Consider the following 20282-nt stretch of genomic DNA (forward strand, 5'->3'; position numbering starts at 1 on the left):
TATGAGGGAATAATTTCCGAGTGTCCAATACTTTGAGTATCCAGAGGCCTAGCTGGCTCCACGTGGGAATCGGCAGTGGCCTGTGGCTCTGAGGTAGCGGGTGTCAGGGGCTGCAAAAGCGCCTCACTGAAAACTGGCAAACCGGCGACTGGCTTAGCTGAAGCCTCGTCGTCGGTTTTGGACCTCGGATGCCTGTCCTTTTCCTTGCGCTTTTTATAAACTCCGGTCATCGGTTGTTCTGACTGCATTAAACAATTGAATCTTCGGATAAAATAATGAAAGGCAAAATCGTACCGACACTTAATAGTGCATTGGTTAAACCTAGCGCAAAACCGACAGCTAGCAACGTTGTGATCAGGGCCTAGGCAAGGAATACAGTAAGAATGAAAATCCTTATGAGGTATTATCCCACAGGAAATACAATTGTTAACTTTTCCTGACATCGGTCTGGAGCAAGAAAAAAGTTTCCCCAATGGGGTAATTAGCTTTAATGAAGACTTCAGATCTGAAATTCGAATTTGAAAATCTCAGGAGTCGGCCGACTGGCACTTGCGAACTGCTTTTGCTTCAGGCACCGCACGGCAAGAAAGACTGGAGAAAATGGCGTCGGCTGCATCTTTTATACCCCTGGCGCACTAACGTCAGGGAAGAGGCGACAGCAACCGATGTCGGACCTAGACTTTGGAATTCAGGCCGACTGCGGGTAGCCTGCCAGCAGGATAACCCAAGTGTAATGACTGCAACAGTGAAACACGATGAACATCCATGGTTACTGACTTAGAAGTGAATGGAGGGTATATTTAAAGATAAGTGTGTAAATATCAGATGACTGTGTGTGTGAGTATCTACAAAAATGGTGTAGGTGAGGTAAACTCTAAATGTCAGAAATGCTACAGGCTACAGATTTAAGTCATGCATCTATGGGGTTGACACGTCCTAAATCCTAAGCAGACAGAGAAAATCCATACTGACTTGAGAAACCATTGTACTGCATTTTCCTCATGTGCACTCTGGTTAGTGGAATCATCAGGTTAGCAGACGCCATGTATCCCATAATTCTGAGATATTCTCTTGATGTAGTCACTTGACAAGAAAAGTGCCACAACCCATGATCATAAAATTGTCTTTTCTAGACACAGGTACACCATCATTAAGGATGCATCTAGCAAGCAACCTAGAAATGTTATTTTGTGACATGGAATTAGAGATGACTTTTCCAAATTGAAATGAAATCTTAAGTTTTGAAACAGACTTCTGACAAAAAGAAAGATTCTTGACAGTTTTGAAAAAAGAATTTAAAAATAAAGCAATCATCCAAGTAGGTCAAATGTGAATATCTTGTAACAGGGATGTTATCAGATACTTGCAGTTTGTACTCGGAAGCTGTTGTTCCCCTCCCCACAAACCCAAATGGCATTAAAAATGCTCACATCTCACATGATGTTGCCCCCCTCCCCCAAGACCACTCAATAAATGCAAGAATCACTTTCATCTGCTCCCACTACACCTACAAAAGTATTGTTTTTTGTCTTAGCAATCTTCTCTTGTAAGCAAGCTATGTATTTATTGAAAGCAATAATTTGGACAGTCACGGACATAATCATTTCCTGAAAAAAGTACAATTTTCTAAGTTAAGTTAAAAAATGTACTCTATGCAGTACAAAGATTATGCCTGGCTACACCCTTGCCTTGTAGTCTGCAACAGCCAATAAGTGGTTTTCGATATTTTGTGAATACCCTTGGAGCTGTGGAAAGACCAAAGGGCAAAGAAGAGAACTGAAAGTGTAAACCAAAAATAGAAGAATCTGAAGTCTCTGTGAATGGGAATGCAGTAACTGGAGTATTTGAGGTCCACAGCCACCAAAAGACATAAAAGAGGAATCAGAGAAAAGAGACTGAAGGGCAGTATTTTAAATTTTTAAACCATTATGAAGAATTTTAGGAAAGCAACCCTGGTACAGGTATCCTGGTTCCTTCATTTTGGGCACTCGAAATATCTTTCAATAAAATCTCTTTTACTGCAGAGACTTTGGAAATTGTTCTATGACTCCTTGAGATGATATGAGAAAAAACATGGCAGGACAAAGATGGGTTTGATCTTTTTGGTTGTGGAGGAACTCCTTGGCCTGGATGAAAAGAGTTCCAGTGCCACCTGTATCCAGTTTAGATGATTTCTAGTACCCCGGAATCTGTTGTGATTTGTTCTCAACGAGAAATGGAGAGAAAGATTACCTGTAAGACTTACTGTATGGCCAGGGTTGAGCATTTTCCTTGTACTGTACCTCTTTTTTGATTTGAATTCCCAGTTATTGCTATCCAGATTTTTGTTGGGATTGTTTAAAGGATTTAGGACTGGAATGACAGTTTCTGTTGCACTTTGGAATGGGTGAGTGAAAAATATGTTTGACTTCTTGGATCAGTCTTCCTTTTTCACCAAATATTTTCAAAACAGCTGAAAACATACCAAATTCTTCCTTTTCTGCTTTATCCAAAGAAAAATTAAGAATTTGTGCCTTGACAACTTCTGGAATACTTTATGGTTATAAGCTGTGCCTATCTGAGCATAAGTGACTCTGTTTCAGCTGCATCGTATGAACACTTTAAGGAATGCTTTGCTACTTGAGAAATAGAAGACTTCATAAAGGAGGAAGGCTGGTGTACCCTGCAAATGTCTGGTGACTGGTGTCTGGTTGTGGAACAAAAAATAAACCCTCTTGAGGCCTTGGCCCTCTATAAAAACTATCGGTACTTACGTATTATCGTAACCAGATTTTCGCGGTTGCGGTAATATGCTTCCCTATGTGTTAACGGTACCAATAATACATACCAAATGACACAGGCAACATTTTGTTTTCACAGAACACTTAGTTTAGGTAGGAATATCACTGTACCATTTGAGAAATTAAAATTTCAGTTAGGGTATGCCATTTACCGACACTACTGTCAACTTCTCAGTACCACCTGTCATCATCTTGTAATAACACTACCACTAACTTTGGAAGTCTGTTCAAATAGTTTCATACATTAAAACATACCTTAAAGTACTATAAATAAAAACTATAAAGTTTAAGAAAAATAAATAAACAATTTCCCAAAAACATTTCCAGGTCTCCATTTTTTTATCTTTTGAAAATAATATCCTAACACATACAATAATCCTTTCTGTAGTATGACAGCAGTCCAACCAAGCATTTCCAGGTCTCCACGTTTTTCTATTCTGTAGTACAACAGCAGTCCAACCAATTGTAAAGCACGCATTACAGGAATTCAATTTTCACACTTGTTTACCCTAAGAAATTTAGGACAAACTAACTTGTACCCAGTAAAGATGTAACTTAACAGAAAACGCTAACTCCCACACTACCTTTTCAAGCCAACAATCCTATTACTGCAACCGCAGAAATCTGGTTCCAATAATACGCAAGTACCAAACCATCACTAAACTGTCTGCCTCCATGGGAGTTTCTACTAGTGGAGCTTCTGCCAGAAAAGGGATCTGGACTGGCAGAAATCATACCTGAGTTGCATCAGGACGAGAACCCTCAGATATGCACTGGGTTGGCTGGGTCTGTAAGGTGTCATATTTGTGGCCCATGAATTCTTTTAACTAACATCTTCATTGATTTGGCTATATTATGTAACTTTTAGGGGGATTATTTCAGCTCCCTTTAAAGTTCCAAATTAGTTTAAGCTTCTCATGGTGAGGTGGGGTGGCTATTCCTTGTCCCAGCAACACTAGCTTCTTGTGTTCTACAAAAGTACTACGATTCCTGGCTGCCCATATCAGGGTCTTTGCAATAAATGTTTTATAATGTTCTGACTTGTTATATTATGCTCAACAAGACAAATAAACACGGCAAATGCTAGTCATTGTGGGAAATATGTCAACTGGCATAACACTTGCTGGTGACTTACATTTCCAGGGATGTCATTAACCACCAAGAAAAAAAAAACAAAAAGAAAGATTAACATTTTTAGAAGTAAACAGCTAAGTAAATACAACAGATTATGATTAGCACCAAACAAAAAGGGTTCTTATCAAACTCTCTAATGGACTCAGAAGTGATGGAGGACTTCTCACACTAACAGCAAAATAGAACTAAAAATGATACAGGCATAGCTCTAAACTGTACAGATTTTTGCAGAATGTCCAGATTTTTGCCTCACATTTTTGGTACATTACGTTCCTCATATAATTTGGGGTTTTCTGGCAAATTACTAAGGAATGAAGTCACTAAATAATGGCATACATTTGACTTTCAAACTTTGTATCCTTCAGAAAATAAGTGCTAACACAAATTCTGTTATTCAAACAACTTTCTAAGTTTATAAGAGCAATATTTAAATTCTGTCCCAATTTGTAGGCCTTTGTCCCCTCATTATTTTAGGCTTTGTCCATATTTCTTGTGCTAAGAGGTTGAGAAGTATGGATATAGGTTACTCTCCTTCACAGCTGAGTTTCTGTCTGAAATCCCTGGTGTGGGAGGTAACCTTATACATGACTTAGGAAAGTCGAAATGTTCAAGTCTGGTTGAAAAACTGATTTCTAGCTGTGTCTTAAGTCTTACTCATTAGAAATTAACAGTACCAACTGTCCCAGTGATGAGCACTGTTGCTACGGCAACAGTCTACATCAGTAATGAACATATAAGCAAAAAAGATCTTTGGGAATTCTGCTACAGTGGTGCCATACAGACTGGGTGTACTCTAGCAAATGTCACATATTCCCACATTGTGAAAAAAGCCACAGTAGTAAATAAAACAATCATCCTGGTTAATCTGTACACTCATGGTAGTGAAGCAATGGCTTTTGACATACACAGTGTAGACAGTTTAAAAATAAACAATTCCATAAAAGTCAGTTCTGTGTGACAGCATCTAATTTGTTGACACTCCTAAAGGAACACAAACGATTATCAACTGGAGGAAATTAATTGAACAATCAATCCAGTGATAAACGAACTTCAACAGGTAGGTCTGGCTTTTAAAAGTATATATGGCTGTGTTGTTTCAGCAATGAAGGCTATAACAGGCCAAAAGGAGCGGTCCTAAACTAGCAGCTTTATGAAGAAAATATTCCTGTAGGTGGTGTCTTCTGTGAGTATAAACTTCTGTTTTGGCGATATTGTACTTGAAGGCCTAACCTTGCGTTTCGCTCAGAAGTGGGCGTGTTGCGAATGATTGACGACCAGGTCTGCATATGTAATGAGCCATGATTGACATGTCATTCTAATCAGCTGACAGCCCTAGTTTCTCCTCTTACAGATTAAGGTTAACAATCATATGTGCATTAAATCCATGACCGCTACAGACGCACAAACTAAATACAAATGATGATCATCGTCCATGTTCCTAGAAATAAGTCTGCCCCCTTCACGCTTGTTCCTAGTTTTATAAAAGTGAGAACAAAATCGCACTCAATACTTTTGGGACGTTTGCTACAGACGCATAAAAAATGCTGGCAGAAAAAGACATTACTTCAAAAGTTGTAACACTTCCTTTGAACATGGAGAGCAACCCCTATTGTGCTGGATTGTCATAGTCACTGCACCTTCCCAAGTGTTTTCGTAGTGGACTCGTACTTCTCAACTGTCCAAATTTCAGCCTATTTTTGGTCTTTTCCTCATAAAAATGGTGGTTTTCTGCAAACCATTCAGGAATGAAGTTAATAAACATGACACACATATACTGCTCAACCTTTTAGAGCAAGAAATTTGGACAAAGCCATAAATAAAAGTGGGACAAAGGCCATCCAAAATAAGGGCAATTTTTTTAAATATTGCTCTTAAACTTAGAAATTTACGGCAATATTTTACTTGGAGAAACAATAAAGTCAGCACTGTCAGATAGTCTTTAAGAATTAAAACCATCAGTAACGTCGCACAGGATAAAGTATCAAACAACATAGCTATACAAACTATACTGGTTTATTGGACGTTATGGATATTAACACTAGATTCTACATACTAGAAACATATGCTAGGTAGCTATTGAGGGAATGCATATTCATTAGTGCCCAATTACGAAATAGCACGGGGGCAGGTTTTGGGCGGGGCTTGCTACTGCGCATCTGGTGAGGCCCACAAGTACAATATCGCCCTGTTATCTTCTGAACTCCACCGTATTTTGCTAACTGTAGCATTTGAGATTTGTTTAAAGAAAGGTTAATGATGTTTCTTTTCTCTTTTGAAATTAAATAAATCAAATGTTTTTTCACTCTACTGTCTCTCAATGAACTTGATATTTTTGTTAGCTCTTGTATCACTTTGCTGAGCTATTTAAATGTAGTTTGAAAACAATTTTGTAAATTTAGGTCTGTTAGGATTAAAATTGTTACAGAGTGGCAGTTCTTCTACAATAAAGTTTGTTTTGCTAATTTGATGTTGTCTAGTAGTTTTACAGCAAGTGATTACTATGGACATGCAGTTTAATAAATAATGCTCACCAAGTGAGCAAAGGCATCCACCCTTCTTTGATGCCTTCTGTATCCCCCTATTACAGAGAGCAGTTACCTCCCCTACCCAAAGCAAGCTTATCACACCCCCCCTGTGCTTTTGTTGAAAGTGCTAGAACTACCTTTTCAGCATCACAATGGCCCCCCATGCTAATTTCTCAGCCCCACTTGAAGTATGGACATTGTTTGTGGGTTTGTATTATTTTCTGTTAGCCACACACCTCAGAAGCAGTCTTCTCACCCTCTTTCCATTACATCCCTCCATCTGCAACTCCTTTTTTCCAAGGTTTTTCACGTGGGGTTGCATTGTCAATTTAACAGTAATACTCATCTAAAGCCAATGTTCACACCCGGGGTGGCTAGCCTTGTTGTGGTTGTTCTTCCACATCACACACGCCCACCACCTACAGCCAGTGTAAAATGTCTAATCCACCTAATACCTCACTTTATTTAAATAATCTTAGCCATACTTTCTTCATCACTAAAATCAGACTTCTGTGCTACACTGTTAACATCATCTCCACAGTGGATTCATATAAAACACATTTTTAAGAAAGAAAAATTCCTTCAGAAAGTTGAGTCACTTGCATCTGAGACAAGACCTATCCTTTTCCATCCTTCATACAGCTGCAGTCTAAGACCTTTCATCTGAAACATAATGCACTCTGTTGTTTATTAGTTAGAGATCTACACAATGGGTTGTTTTGAACTGTCAGTGTATCATGACTACAATGTTAGACTGTACTACTTACAGTATTACTAGTACATATATTACTACTTTAGTAACAACATAACAGACCCTTATGTAATAACAATAACTGCCAAGATCACATAAACTTGAAGTAAGTTTGTAAATTTCAACAAAATGGTGCTTTTTTAAGTCAGACTCACCAAAACGATAGACAATAGAAATGCTCAGATTGTGTGCATACACCACAAGAAAAGTCAGCTCCACAAGTGCAAACAGCTCTTATGATAACCTAGCTCAAGTGTAATATCTAAACATTCTGTGCTATTATGTATAATGACATGGCATTTTAAGTCTGTTCTGCTCCACCAAACAAATGAAAACACTTGACAAGAATTATAACGGATGAAAAAAAAAAAAAAATACTTGAGAGGCTCAGGTCAAGAATATTTGCTGCTTATTGCACGATAAAAAAGTAGGATGCAACTGCAAAATGACAGCAGGCAACAAAATTATAAAAATTAAACAGATGCAGGGGATTTGACAAGCAATACCAATGACTTATAACATTACATGCTTGCCTCTAATGTCAAATGGTGGGTTTTCTCTTGACACCTGATTGACACATGGATTCACTGACACTTGATATGCAATATGAAGAATGTGATGCACTTTGAAAGTTGACACTTTTTTTGGAAGAAGCATTAAGCTGTGGATCCACACGTCTGTTCAAACTGATGTCAATAATTCCCTACATATTAATAAAAAGTATTTTAATTAATATTGTACTTCCCCTTCCAGTGTCTTTTCTCCCATTCACTATACATACCATCCTAGATTATACTACGCAAATGATGCAAAGAATATACCATGCCTAGTAACAAGTAGGTAATGCATGCCCAGATAATGATAAGCATATTGTACAGATGCATACTGGCATCGTGTGCATTATGTTTACTATGTCACTGGGGACTACTGTGATCCATATGCATAAATTATGGTATTCCCAGCTGTGTACATCAGCCTTTCCATTTTACTGAATAGTGTACAGGAGCACCTAATACCCCATGTGCACTAGGAGCTTTTCTGCTTGTGCTGACAGGCACACATAGTGACAGTATATGACATCTGGGTAAAATGCACCTGCCCTATCAAGCAGCTGTGTGCAGCTCCTTTGCTGGAGAAGGGAAACCATAACGGATGACAGGTCTGTTTGAACAGTAAGGAATTCCGTTGTCAGTAGGGATTTTTCTACTCTGAAACAGAGTTTGTGTTTTTTGTTTTGTTTTATGGTGCCATCATGTTGCTCAGTATGCTGAGCAACATACTAGCAGGAGAGGGAGATTGCTGCACTTAGGAGCACAGCACCACTGGTAAGTACGTGACTGCTGTCCCATAGATTACCCCACTAGGCAGTATGTACTACAATGGTACTGGTTCTAAGAACTGTGTATGAAAGGCAGGGTGCTGCTCTGCATACTCCATTCATGGAGTACTATGCTTACACAATGGGGCAAGGCTGCATATGTGGGCCTGCCTCATTATTTACTGATCTTTTTGAATTCATACAAGCTTGTTAAGCAGATTTACTGTGTATCACCCCACTCTATTGCCCATCACCTATTTACGAATACTACCCTCTATCTTTTAACAATTTCATCAAATAAAATGCTCAGCTTTGTTCAGTACTATAAATTAAAGCAGCATAAAAAAATCCTGAATGACTGAAAAATTATTAGTTGTTTATGGGAATTGTGTAGTCAATAAATAAAGTAGTGTGATCCAGATGTCTACTTTTTCCTTAAAATATACCTGGGGAGGGGGGATGCCTGCTCTATGGAGTCTGCATGTCCTCCCCAGGTTTGGTTTTTCTGTGTGTGCTACAGTTTTCTCCTATACTCCAAAGAGATGCAGTAGGTAGATTGGACACACTAAACTGGCCATAGGGTGTGAGTGCGCATGTGTGTATGTGTGATACGGAAGAACAACCATGGCAGGGCTAGCCACTTTGCAGTGTGAACACTGGCTCTAGGTGATGGTCACTGTTGATGTGTCAGCCCAACCTCATGTGAAAAAGGGGATTATGGATGGAAGGATAGTACAAAAGACATGCATTTTTAACATGAGCAGCTAATGACAATACAAAAACACTTGCATACATCTGAACTGTTGTTCACAAGAATTCAGGACAAAGACAAAAACAATGGGAGGATAAAGGTCTAAATTATTTAATATTACTCTAATTCTCTTAAAAGTTAACAGAACAACAGATTTTGCATCAGCATGCATTTTCTGAATAATAAAACACGTGAAACTTTAATATGTCAAATTACTGACAGACTGCAGTGCTGAGTATTTTACCAGAAGATCAAACATTTTATATGGGACTGGGTAAAATCAAGCATAGTTGAGGGGTATGAACAATGGTAAGGATACATGAAAAGTGATCCTTTGCTGCAATACAACACAATTTATCGACATTTGTAATGCGATTCTAAATGCAGTGGAATTTTTTTTCTAAACTTTGTGATGTAACAATATCATGTTGTTCCAAATCTGCTAATGCACAATGACAAGTACAGAAGAAGTACAAAATTAACATACCTGACAATACCCAACACTAATGTTGTGATGTCCATATGCCACTAATACATTGAAAAGATTTTTTTGTAAACAAGGGTTTGAAGTTTTCCGGAACAATACATTGTCAGGAAATGTTCTGTGAAGATCTGTTAAAAAGAGTGAAAAAAATATCATACACAGTGCAATTCCAGAGTTTTAACTGGAAATAAAGCACAGTACAGAAAACAGGGCAGAGTGATTTAACAGCTTACAGAGCACTTTGAAGCCAAACATATTAAATGTAGCTCAGCACACAACACAATGTTAAACAGCAGTACAAACTGCTGGCTCCACAACAAATCGAAGGGTAAAATTCAAGAAAAAAAACCCACCTCAAGTAGAATGTTAGCCCTATCAAGCTTGTAGCACCTCATGTTTCCCATTTAATGGAAGACAAGGGATGAACAGAGCAAAACATTAAGATTTTAAACTTATAGACAGCCATATGGTACAGTAAATAAATTACTTGAGAAACATGGGATACATTCTTTTCTTGGTAAGCTGCTGCCACCTTCTTTTCCCCAATTTGTATCCCCACCTTTCAACCTAGATTGCTTATGCTTAGGTATGATAACTTCTGTTGGTTAATTATTACTAATTCTATACTGGGAATTTAAACATTCAGGAGTGCCTTATATAATGTGTCCACAGCATATATAAGCTGTAGAACAGGCTATAAGAGAGCTTTAAGCTGGCTGGGCAGATACTCTGCATCATTTCCTTTTCTGTAAAACCATGATGCCAGTCTAGATGCAGTACTAAACTTACCTGTGATATAAGGACACAATTCAGTTTAAAGAACATTGCTAATGCCTTTTTCACTGGAAAGAAGTTATCCACCTGCAGAGAAAGTAACTGATTTGAACCAGGAAGAAGGTGCAATATTACTGCCATGTGACCTCATCTTTTTCCATTATAACTACACTGATAACCACTAAAGTCACATCTCTATAACTGCTGTGGTATAAGCACTTTGATGTTTTGGTGGCCAGGTGCTACTTCAGGTTAAAACATAACACAGGTCAAATTTCTGCTCTTTGTGATGCATCCAGGGGACCAGTTCTCTAACTCGGAGTGCTGGGTGCCACTGGTCCTTCTAAAGTCACGCTTTTCTAATGCCAGGTTTATCTCCAACAAGCCAGTTATTGTGGACCTGTTAGTTGATGTCAATCTGGCCTTTACTACGTGACCTAGAAAGATGAAATGTTGGTCCTCATTTGACAGCTATTGTATCCCTGGATATTCCAGCATTCAATACCTCTAGAAGGACAATTAGGGGGCAACAATGTTGCTTTTCATTGTGTTTGACTAGGGTACAGTCTGGGGCTACCATATCATTTAAGTATGTCACAGAACAGTAGGAATCTGCAGATTCTTCTTCTATCTATACCAGTCAATATGCTTAAATAATGCATTATTTAGATTTTGCCTTTTAATATCATAGGTATGCTCGTATATACTTTTTAAAAAGTTCTTTCACTTTTGCCAATCTAAAATGCATGACAGTCCTTGCATGTAGCAAGATAAACTTTCCCTTTGGTTTCACAATCAAGCAGCCAGTAGTACCCAAGAGGAGCCATTTCACAAATAACCATCTCACAACTTTCTGTTATAGGACACTGTTTATATCTACCACATTTGTAGGTCTCTCTCCTTGCCCTTATGGCACTTGAATTAACCTTCCATCTTTCACCTACCCTAGGGTAAGTTCCAGTGTCTCCTGATCACCTCCATAATGGAGTGACTGTCCACTGAATAAATCAAGTCATCCTCATCGCCTTTCCATACACCTCACTGACTACCAACTTCCTGTTTAGACACATTCTCATGAAAGTTACTCTCATATACCCAGTAATGGGGTATACTTTCCTGCCTTACTTTTGTGAAACACTTCATTCTGCATGTTAAATCAGAATGTCATCAGGGTAACCCCACCTTTTTAACATGTTTTTCGGTATTTCAAATTCTTTTAAAAAAGAATTGTCCTCTGAGACTGTCCTTGCAAGACGTACCATCGGTCCCTTAAGTAGGGCTTTTTTCTGAAAGTGGGGATGACTACTACAGAGTAACAGGGAGTAAGAGTAAGTGGGCTTTTAAAAAGTGTTAGAAACAAGCTCTTTTTTCACTAGGTCCTTAGTTATCTGCACATCCAGATCAGATCATTTTTTTTTTAATTAGGCATCTCATGAGTAAAATGAAAACAAGCTGTGGTTTTATTAATATAATCAAGAAATTCAACAAGTGTTTCTTTAGTGTCTCTCCAAAAAATACAAATGGGATCCAGGAACCCTGAATGCAGGCTCCAAGAGTTCACAAATTCAGAGTTTTAAGTTAGACAAATTTTCTCTGCCATTCATCCATTACTATGTTGGTGAACACTGGGGCACATGCTGCCCCCGTCGCAACTCTTAGCTTCTGTTGGTAGTATTCCCTTTCAAAATATATGCAGATGTTTTTAACAGTTTTTACTAACTTCGTTAATATGTTAATTTCACTAGTAGTAACAGTACTAAATGTATTTCACTAGTAGTAACAGTACTAAATGTAACATATTCATGGAAGTTCTCCCACCCTAAACTATGCGGGAATAGATGTAATCATGACAAAGAACAATTGATCTGTACATAAATCATTTACTATGAGTCTCAAAAAATCCAGAGAGTCTTTTTGTAAATAGCTAACTTTCTCTATTTTTATTATTTTTTTTAATTTCACATCAATATACTCAGCAATCAGATGTGTTTTACAAACCTCAGCATCCACAATGGGCGTCTAAGGTGGATTCACCACATTTGTATAAACCTTGGTGATACCAAAAATAATCAATCAAGGGTCTTTTTACAACCAAAAACTTACGAGCATTATTATCCAACTACTCTCGCATAAGCATGTCATAAAGCATGCTGCCAATTTTCCTGTATGCTACATTTATTTAACTTAAGGAGACTTCCTGGTATACCTCATCACTAAGTATCATCACCATTCTGCCCACATAATCAGTGTGCTCATAACTACTACACTCCCCTCTTGTCAGGGTTCATAATGTGAATATTTTTATTGGCACATATAGCAATAATCCACAGCTGGGTGTGAGCAATGCTGGATTTACCCATGGTTGGCATGGTTTGGTCATGAAGGTGAAGCCCAAGTGGCCAAACAAAGTAAACTGTGGGTAAATCCAGCATTACTCACACCCAGCCATGGGTTATTGCTTTATACGATGACATTATTTAAGAAAAAAGTTACATTGTTTTCTTAAATAATGTCCTTGTATAAGGGCACTATGCTGCTCTTCAGCGTTTTCCCTGGTATCCTGGGGCTTTCCTGATGTACTGCGCATGCGTATGAGACTTTTATTCTCACACTTATGCAGTATATCAGTGCTGTGGAAAGGAAGCAACGGAGAAAGGAAGATCTCCACTCTACTGATGTACTATGTTCTTCATCTGTAAATATGTTGTAAGTAATTGCTATGTAAATTGTTAATCACTATGTAATCCAATGTAATTACTGTCTGTTTATTTTAACTGTGGAGCTTTTCTCCCCAGGCCTCCGCTGTAAATGGACCTACGTCCAGTCGGACACTCCCGGTCAATAAATATAAATAAAATAAAATAATATTTATTTTTTATTTTTAATGAAAAAATAAACAAACAGGGACATTTTCAATATATGGGAGAGACGGGACAGAGAAAAGGATAATCAGATACATTTCTGTAGTTTTGCATAATGTACCTGACCATCCTTTTATTTTTGCTTGTCCCGTCTCTCTAACTGGTTTGAAGTTTACAGTTTTTGTAATTTTTTTTTTAAATAAAACAAAGCGATCCTTGATATATAATACAATAATGCTAAAAGCTCGAATAAACTAATATAACCAAAACACAAAATGAAAATACCATTGCTTTTGTTCCTTTAATTAGTAAGTGGACCTTCATCTGATGAATGAAAGCTCTTATCAACTCTCAATTTTGGTGCTGGACGGGTCTTTCCTTCTTTCTTTCAGCAAAGGTCTTTTCACTTTGTGTTGTTTTAATACAATAATGCCAAAACGAAAGTAAAATTCTTGTCACATATATTAATGGAAAAAGTCTAGGTGATCAGACTTTTTTCCATTGGTATACACTCGATTTACAAAGGGCACCCTGGTTGGACTGACTGTCAGCATGCTCCGTTTTGAATGTTAATGGCCATTCACTGTATAATTTTCAGTAAACCCCATTCATTCTTTGTTAAACTGTAACAAGAATTCTATGTGCTTTAACTTAAATTAACTTGTATACCATGTTCACAAATCTTTTTAAATAGGTTAATACTGGGGTGGGCAAAGTGGGTTAAAAATATTAGTTTTCTTTAGTACTGATGAGTTGTGTTGAACATCTTCATTGTTTTAAAACCACAAGGACAAGTTGGCTGGGGGTACTGGGGTCAGCTGGAAGGAATAAAGCAGATGGGGAGAAAAAACAAGTCTTAGTGTCTTTTACTTTCACAAAATATTTACCATTGTTTTATTAATACTGTGGTATCATATTGACAACTAAATTGACCATAAGACACAATGAAAAATGGTAAAAAAATTGCAATGTCCCTGTTAACAGACATGCATCACCTACTAGGAAACATTTCTTCTTCTTCTTTCGGCTTTTCCCGGTTAGGGGTCGCCACAGCGGATCATCTGTCTGCTCATGATTGGCAGTGGAGTTTTACGGTGCCGAGTTGCCAGCCCGGCGCCCAACCTCCCACAGAAGGCACACACACGCACACACTCACACCTAGGGCCAATTTAGAGTGTCCAATTCACCTACTGCATGTCTTTGGGATGTGGGAGGAAACCGGAGCACCTGGAGGAAACCCACACGACCACAGGGAGGACATGCAGACTCCGCACAGAAGGCACCCCAGCCGAGAATCGAACCGGAGAACCTCTTGCTGTGAGGTGGCAATGCTAACCACTGCACCACCGTGGCCGCCACATCTTGTTCCATACATTGTTAATATATTTATAGTAAGCTCTCTTACTAACTTCATATTATTAGCTTCACAGCTAGTAAACATTTCATACTTTTATTCTCTTCCTTGCTTAACTTATGGATGCATTATAATTTTTGCAGATTCTTTTTTATCTCTTGCATATTTTACTCTTTTTTAAATATCAGACATCTTACATTTTTGCTTCCTATTGGGGCTTCTATATTGCTTTCTATTGCCAGTGTACTGGTCTGACTTTTCTGGGGCCCTCTTTCACCGTTTATAAATCCCCATATACAGCAACTTGTACTGCTAGTTAATCCAACTAACAGAAGTACATCTACAAATGTCCCACAGCAATTTTAGCATTTGTTTAGTTTTCATGCTGAGTTGCAAACTTATTCTTGCCAGTCATCTTTTTCATAGGTTCATAGGTTCATACTAGGCTATCTGCCCTAGGGCATTTTTATAAGCCTAGCCAGAATGTGTTTGGCTTTCGCCACCCATTTTAAATTTATTTTGCTATGCCCTTTTTCGAGGTTAGTATACTGTGCCTCTGTCTAACAGTGACACAGAAGTGATACCCAGGGTAAACCTACTATCTCCCATCCACTCATCAAGATTCCTCTTGAAGAGAGTCAATGAGGGACTCTGCCTAACCTGGACTGGGATTTTATTCCAGAGTGAAGGGAGCCTCTGGGTTATGAATCTGTCCCTCCAGCATGTCCTATTTATTTCAGTGCTGAGGTTCAAGTCTCGAGCGTAGCTCGATGGGATTTGGATTTTCTGAGGTGCAGCATGTCCATTAATTCCGGGTTGGACATGGCTTTATACGTCAGGCACAGATCGCCTCTGAACAGGTGGTATGCCACTGAGTAGAGCTGGAGTTTCTTTAACCGGGCAGCATATGGCATCTGTTTGAGCCCTTTGATCCTCTTGGTGAGGTACTTTTGGGGTCTTTCCAGTTGCTGCAGGTGTCTGGTAAGGTACATCCCAAAAGGGGCATTGTACTCAAATATGGGCCTGATGAGGGATGAGTAAAGAGGCACGATGACGTCCCCTGATCTAGATGTGAATCCCTTCATGATTAGGTGGGCTATATAAAATGTTTTTCTAACCACTTTGGCCACGTGGTTGTCAAATGAGAGATTGCTATCAACTTGGGTCCCCAGGTCCCTAATTACTTCTTCTGTACTTAATGGATTACCACCTATGTGGTAATTTGTGGGCACTTTGTTTTTGCCAAAGGGGAAGACTATACACTTTTTAGCATTTAGCTTGAGGCCATGGCTCTGGCACCAGTTGTCTGTTTCTATGAGGCCCTTTTGGAGGATGCTTGTGCCGACTGAAGAGTCGATTATGGTGCCCAGTTTGCAGTCATCTGCGAACTTGGTCAGCCACAGTCCTTCTGTGTTGGCCTGTACCTCCGAGAAATATATACCGAACAAGAGAGGTCCCAGGACTGAGCCTTGTGGGACACCACTTGTAACTGGTTTGGAGTCTGACATGGCTCCAGCAATTCTAACCATGTGGGTTCTGTCCTTGAGCCAGTTTGCAATCCATCTAGTGACATAGGGGTTTATATTTAAGCTGGTGAGCTTATCTATAATGCCCGAGTGGGGTATTGTATCGAAGGCTTTTGCGAGGTCCAGGTAGGCTGTGTGGACCACCTTCCCTCGTCAATGGCCTTGGTGACTGTTTCAAAGAAATCAACCAGGTTTAAGAGGCAGGATCTGCCCTTAAAGCCGAACTGGGTAGGATCCAGTGTTTGTAGGTCCCCAATATCTTTATTTATGAGGTCCATGATGATCCTTTCCATAGCTTTGCAGACCAAGCTAGTCAGGCTTATGGGGCGATAGTTTCCAGGATCCGTTGAGGCACCACCTTTATGGAGAGGGACCACTGTTGCTGTACGCCACTCTTTGGGCACATATCCTGTAGTAAGGCTGAGATTGAACAGTAGTTTTATGTTTGGGTTTAGCTCTTCTTGGAGTTCATGTAGGACGCAGCCCGGGACACCATCTGGTCCCATTGATGCTGTGCTTTTTGGTTTGGAGAGGGTGGCTCTTACCTGAGCATCTGAGATGTCAGGGGAGCAGCACTCTGCTGGGATAGATATTTGCCCTTTTGGTGGTGGTGGTGGTGGGGGGGGGTTTGCGCTGAACCTGTCAGCTAGGATGTTGGCAATGTCTGTGGGTTCGGTGTATTTTTTGTCATTTTGGACTAATTCTGAGCATATCTGGGAATTACCACCCAGGTTCCTAACATAACTAAAGAAAGCCTTGTGATTATCCTTAGTGTCCTGTGCAATTTTTCTCTCGAAGCTAGCCTTAGACAATTTTATATGTGCCCGTAGTTTTTTGCTAATACTGATCAGTGATGCCTTCCCTTTTTGGGATTTTGCTCTTATCATTTAGTAGCTTCCTCCTTCTATTGTATAGTTTGTTTATGGCTGGGGTCCACCAGACAGGACGTCTGCCTTTGGAGGATTGGGTCTTGGTTTTATTTGGGATCGCATGATCCATGCATTCCTGAAGGTGTTCATAGAATGCGTTTATAAAGGATTCTGCGGTCTGGGCCGTATTTTCCACAGGCCCGGGGGCTTTGAAGGATTCCACCTCAGTTTTGAGGAGTGTGAAATTTGCTTTAGAGAAGTTTTTCACTGTGGTTTTCTGGGCAGGGGGTTGGGTCGGGATGTGAATATCCAGTGAGATTAGTTTATGGTCTGATCTTACCAGTGAGGGATACACTTCTGGTCTGGAGCATAGAGTCCCCATGTTGGTGATGATCAGTTCCAGTATGTTTTCCCTCTTGTGGGAGTGGTAACAAGTTGTTCCATAGCATTTGAGTTTATAAATTCTAGGAACCTTTGGGCTAGGGTGTTGGAGCTAGAGTAATGCTCCCAGTCTATGTTTGGGTAGTTGAAGTCGCCCAATATAATGGTGTTTGGAGAGACCTTCATATTTTCCAGTGTTCTCAGGAAGGCCGAGTGGGGTTCCTGGGTTTGGGAGGGTGGTCTGTAGCAGGCTATAAACTGGAAGGCAGTTTTATCCACTGTTAGTTGCACATGGATAGTCTCTGATGCTTCGTGCTTTGCCACCAACCTGGAGGTGTGGGTATCTTTGATGAATATCGATACTCCCCCTCCTTTTGTGGTTCGGTCCAAGTTTTGGGGCCGAAAAGCATGGTATGATGTATAACCTGGTAGTGCTGGGGTGCTCTCGGCAGCCCTTAACCAGGTTTCTGTTACTGCACAGATATCGATGTTCTCCATGCTAAGGAGAGTTTCGAAAAGTGCATCTTGAGGTTTAGACTTCTGGCGTTGAGTAGCATTACTCTTAGTTTCTTATCCCTTGTGATACCTATGGAGGTGGGTTTGTCTTTTGAGCCTTGCCTACAAAAGGCACTATGGGGGTAGCAAGAGCCTTTGCCAATATCCGAAAGCCCAGGGATGACAGGTGCAAACCGTCCCTAGCAAAGCATCGTGGCTTGTTGAGCATATCATCCCAAGCTGACAGGCATTGGATCCCCTTTGAATGACACCAGTACTTAAGCCAATTGTTGAAATTGATCATCTTGTCTTCATATTGTGGCATCATTCTTGGTGAGGGTAAGATGCTACTCAAGGTCAGGGTCATACCGGCCTGGGCTACATGCTCAGAGAGCTCCTTTATGTCTCTTTTCATGTAGTCCAGGGAGGTACATCTCAGGTCATTCACACCAGCATGGACAATGACTGAGTCATATTTGTACTTGCCTTGGAGTGACCTGAGTGCTTGTGTTATGTGGCGGATCCTAGCACCCAACAGGCTGCTCACAGTGACCCTCTCCTTGTTCAGCCTGGTGAGCGGGATGTCAGTGTGCCTGACGATAGAGTCACCTATTACAAGTTTATCAGGTGTGTTGTTTAGTCTTAAGGGCTGTGACTGTTTGGCACACTGGCTTTGTGAGATATGTGTTGCACGTGTTTTGTTTTGGGGTAGCGGCTGCTTGGGTGTCTGCTTTGGAGGTCTCTGCTGCTTCGATAGATCTTTATTTAGAGCCTCTGAGTATGTTTTTGTGTGATTATGTGTTTGGTTTGCTGTCGTGGTAGGTCTATGTGAGACTGGAATTGTAGTGAGTGTGGTTTCCTTCTCCTCCTGACTGGTTATGCCAGTACTGAGTTGAGAGAGCTTAGCCTCCAGTATGGCTATATGGTTGCATCTCTCACATGTGTTGGAATTTGTTGGGAGGAGGAGAGGGTTGTCTGTGTACATGAGGCAGTTGTAACATTGCCTCAAGATTCCCAAATTCACCAGCTGGACCGGAGAGGAGATTGACAACTGACCTTTGGACATGCTAGAATAATATTGGGAATTCTTTAATAATTGAAAACCAGGGCCAGTGGGGAGTGAGGGTGTAGTGTTTTTAATTTTTAGTGCTGACTTATATAATTGCTTTAGTGAGCAAGTGCCAGGTAACTTAAGTGCAATGTGTTACAGGTAACTTAAATGCAAAAACAACAAACAGTAACTTTCTTTCAAGTGAAACAAGGAAATAAGTACAGTAAGCAATGCAGATATCACTAGTGATCCACAGAAGCGCTGAGAAGTCACGTATTAGGTGGAATTAGCATTCCAGGGAAATAACAAGCAAACAAACAACAAGCATATAAACAAAGCTAGATTTAGCAGGCCTGGATCTAGTCTATGCTACAGCAAACAAGGTGTACCAATTTCAGTAAGATACAGTTCAAATATTCAGGCACTATAAACCTTTAACCAGAAATTCCCAGCTCAGAAGGGCAGAGTCCAGCCTCTTCTCCCACAAGAGTGCAGACCACAAACCTTCTTAATGTAAAATAACTGGCCTGAAGCCCAAGTGCTTAAACCAGAACTAATACACTTTAAGAATAACAGACACTGGGCTCTCAATCAGCAGTTCCCAACTTAGAAGGATGAAAGCTACCTGTCCTGCCACCACAGTGCATGCCACAAACCTTACTAATGTAAAACAAAACTGGTCTGAAGCCCAAGTGCTTAATCCAAAAGACTTAGAATGATAGCTACACTTTAATCAAGTTACTACCAAGCAGTAATAAATACAATTGAATACTTTAGAGAATGCCTGGATTAGTGCTCAAGTTATACAAACAAAGCTAGATCCAGCAGGCCTGAATCCAGTCTATGCCACAGCAAACAAGGCGCACCAACTTCAGTAAGAAGCAGTTCAGATATGCATGCACTATAAGCCTTCAACCAGAAATTCCCAGCTCAGAAGGGCAGAGTCCAGCCTCTCCTCCCACAAGAGTGCAGACCACGAACCCTCTTAATGTAAAATAACTGGCCTGAAAGCCCAAGTGCTTAAACCAGAATTAATACACTTTTAGAATAACAGACACTGAGCCCTCAATCAGCAGTTCCCAACCTAGAAGGATGTAAGCTACCTGTTCTGCCACTACAGTGCAGACCACAAACCCTCTCAGTGCAAAACAACTGGTCCAAAGCCCAAGTGTTTAAACCAAAAGGCTTAGAATGAGTTACACCAAGCAGTAATAAATACAATTGAGTA

At 39.9% G+C, this 20282-nt stretch overlaps 1 protein-coding gene across 2 annotated transcripts in view; it reads right to left on the bottom strand.

Moving 5' to 3' along the window:
• The window catches only part of GRTP1 (growth hormone regulated TBC protein 1), a 1073346-nt gene that overhangs the window by 434372 nt on the left and 618692 nt on the right, over positions 1 to 20282 (bottom strand). For both annotated transcript variants that reach the window (XM_044071212.1, XM_044071211.1), the window contains exon 4: positions 9747 to 9871. In XM_044071212.1, coding sequence (XP_043927147.1) covers positions 9747 to 9871 — 125 coding nt within the window. The remainder of the gene's footprint in view (positions 1 to 9746; positions 9872 to 20282) is intronic.

Source organism: Protopterus annectens, chromosome 5.part0, assembly GCF_019279795.1.
Source record: "Protopterus annectens isolate FY-2018-M chromosome 5.part0, PAN1.0, whole genome shotgun sequence".
Lineage (NCBI taxonomy): Eukaryota > Metazoa > Chordata > Ceratodontiformes > Protopteridae > Protopterus > Protopterus annectens.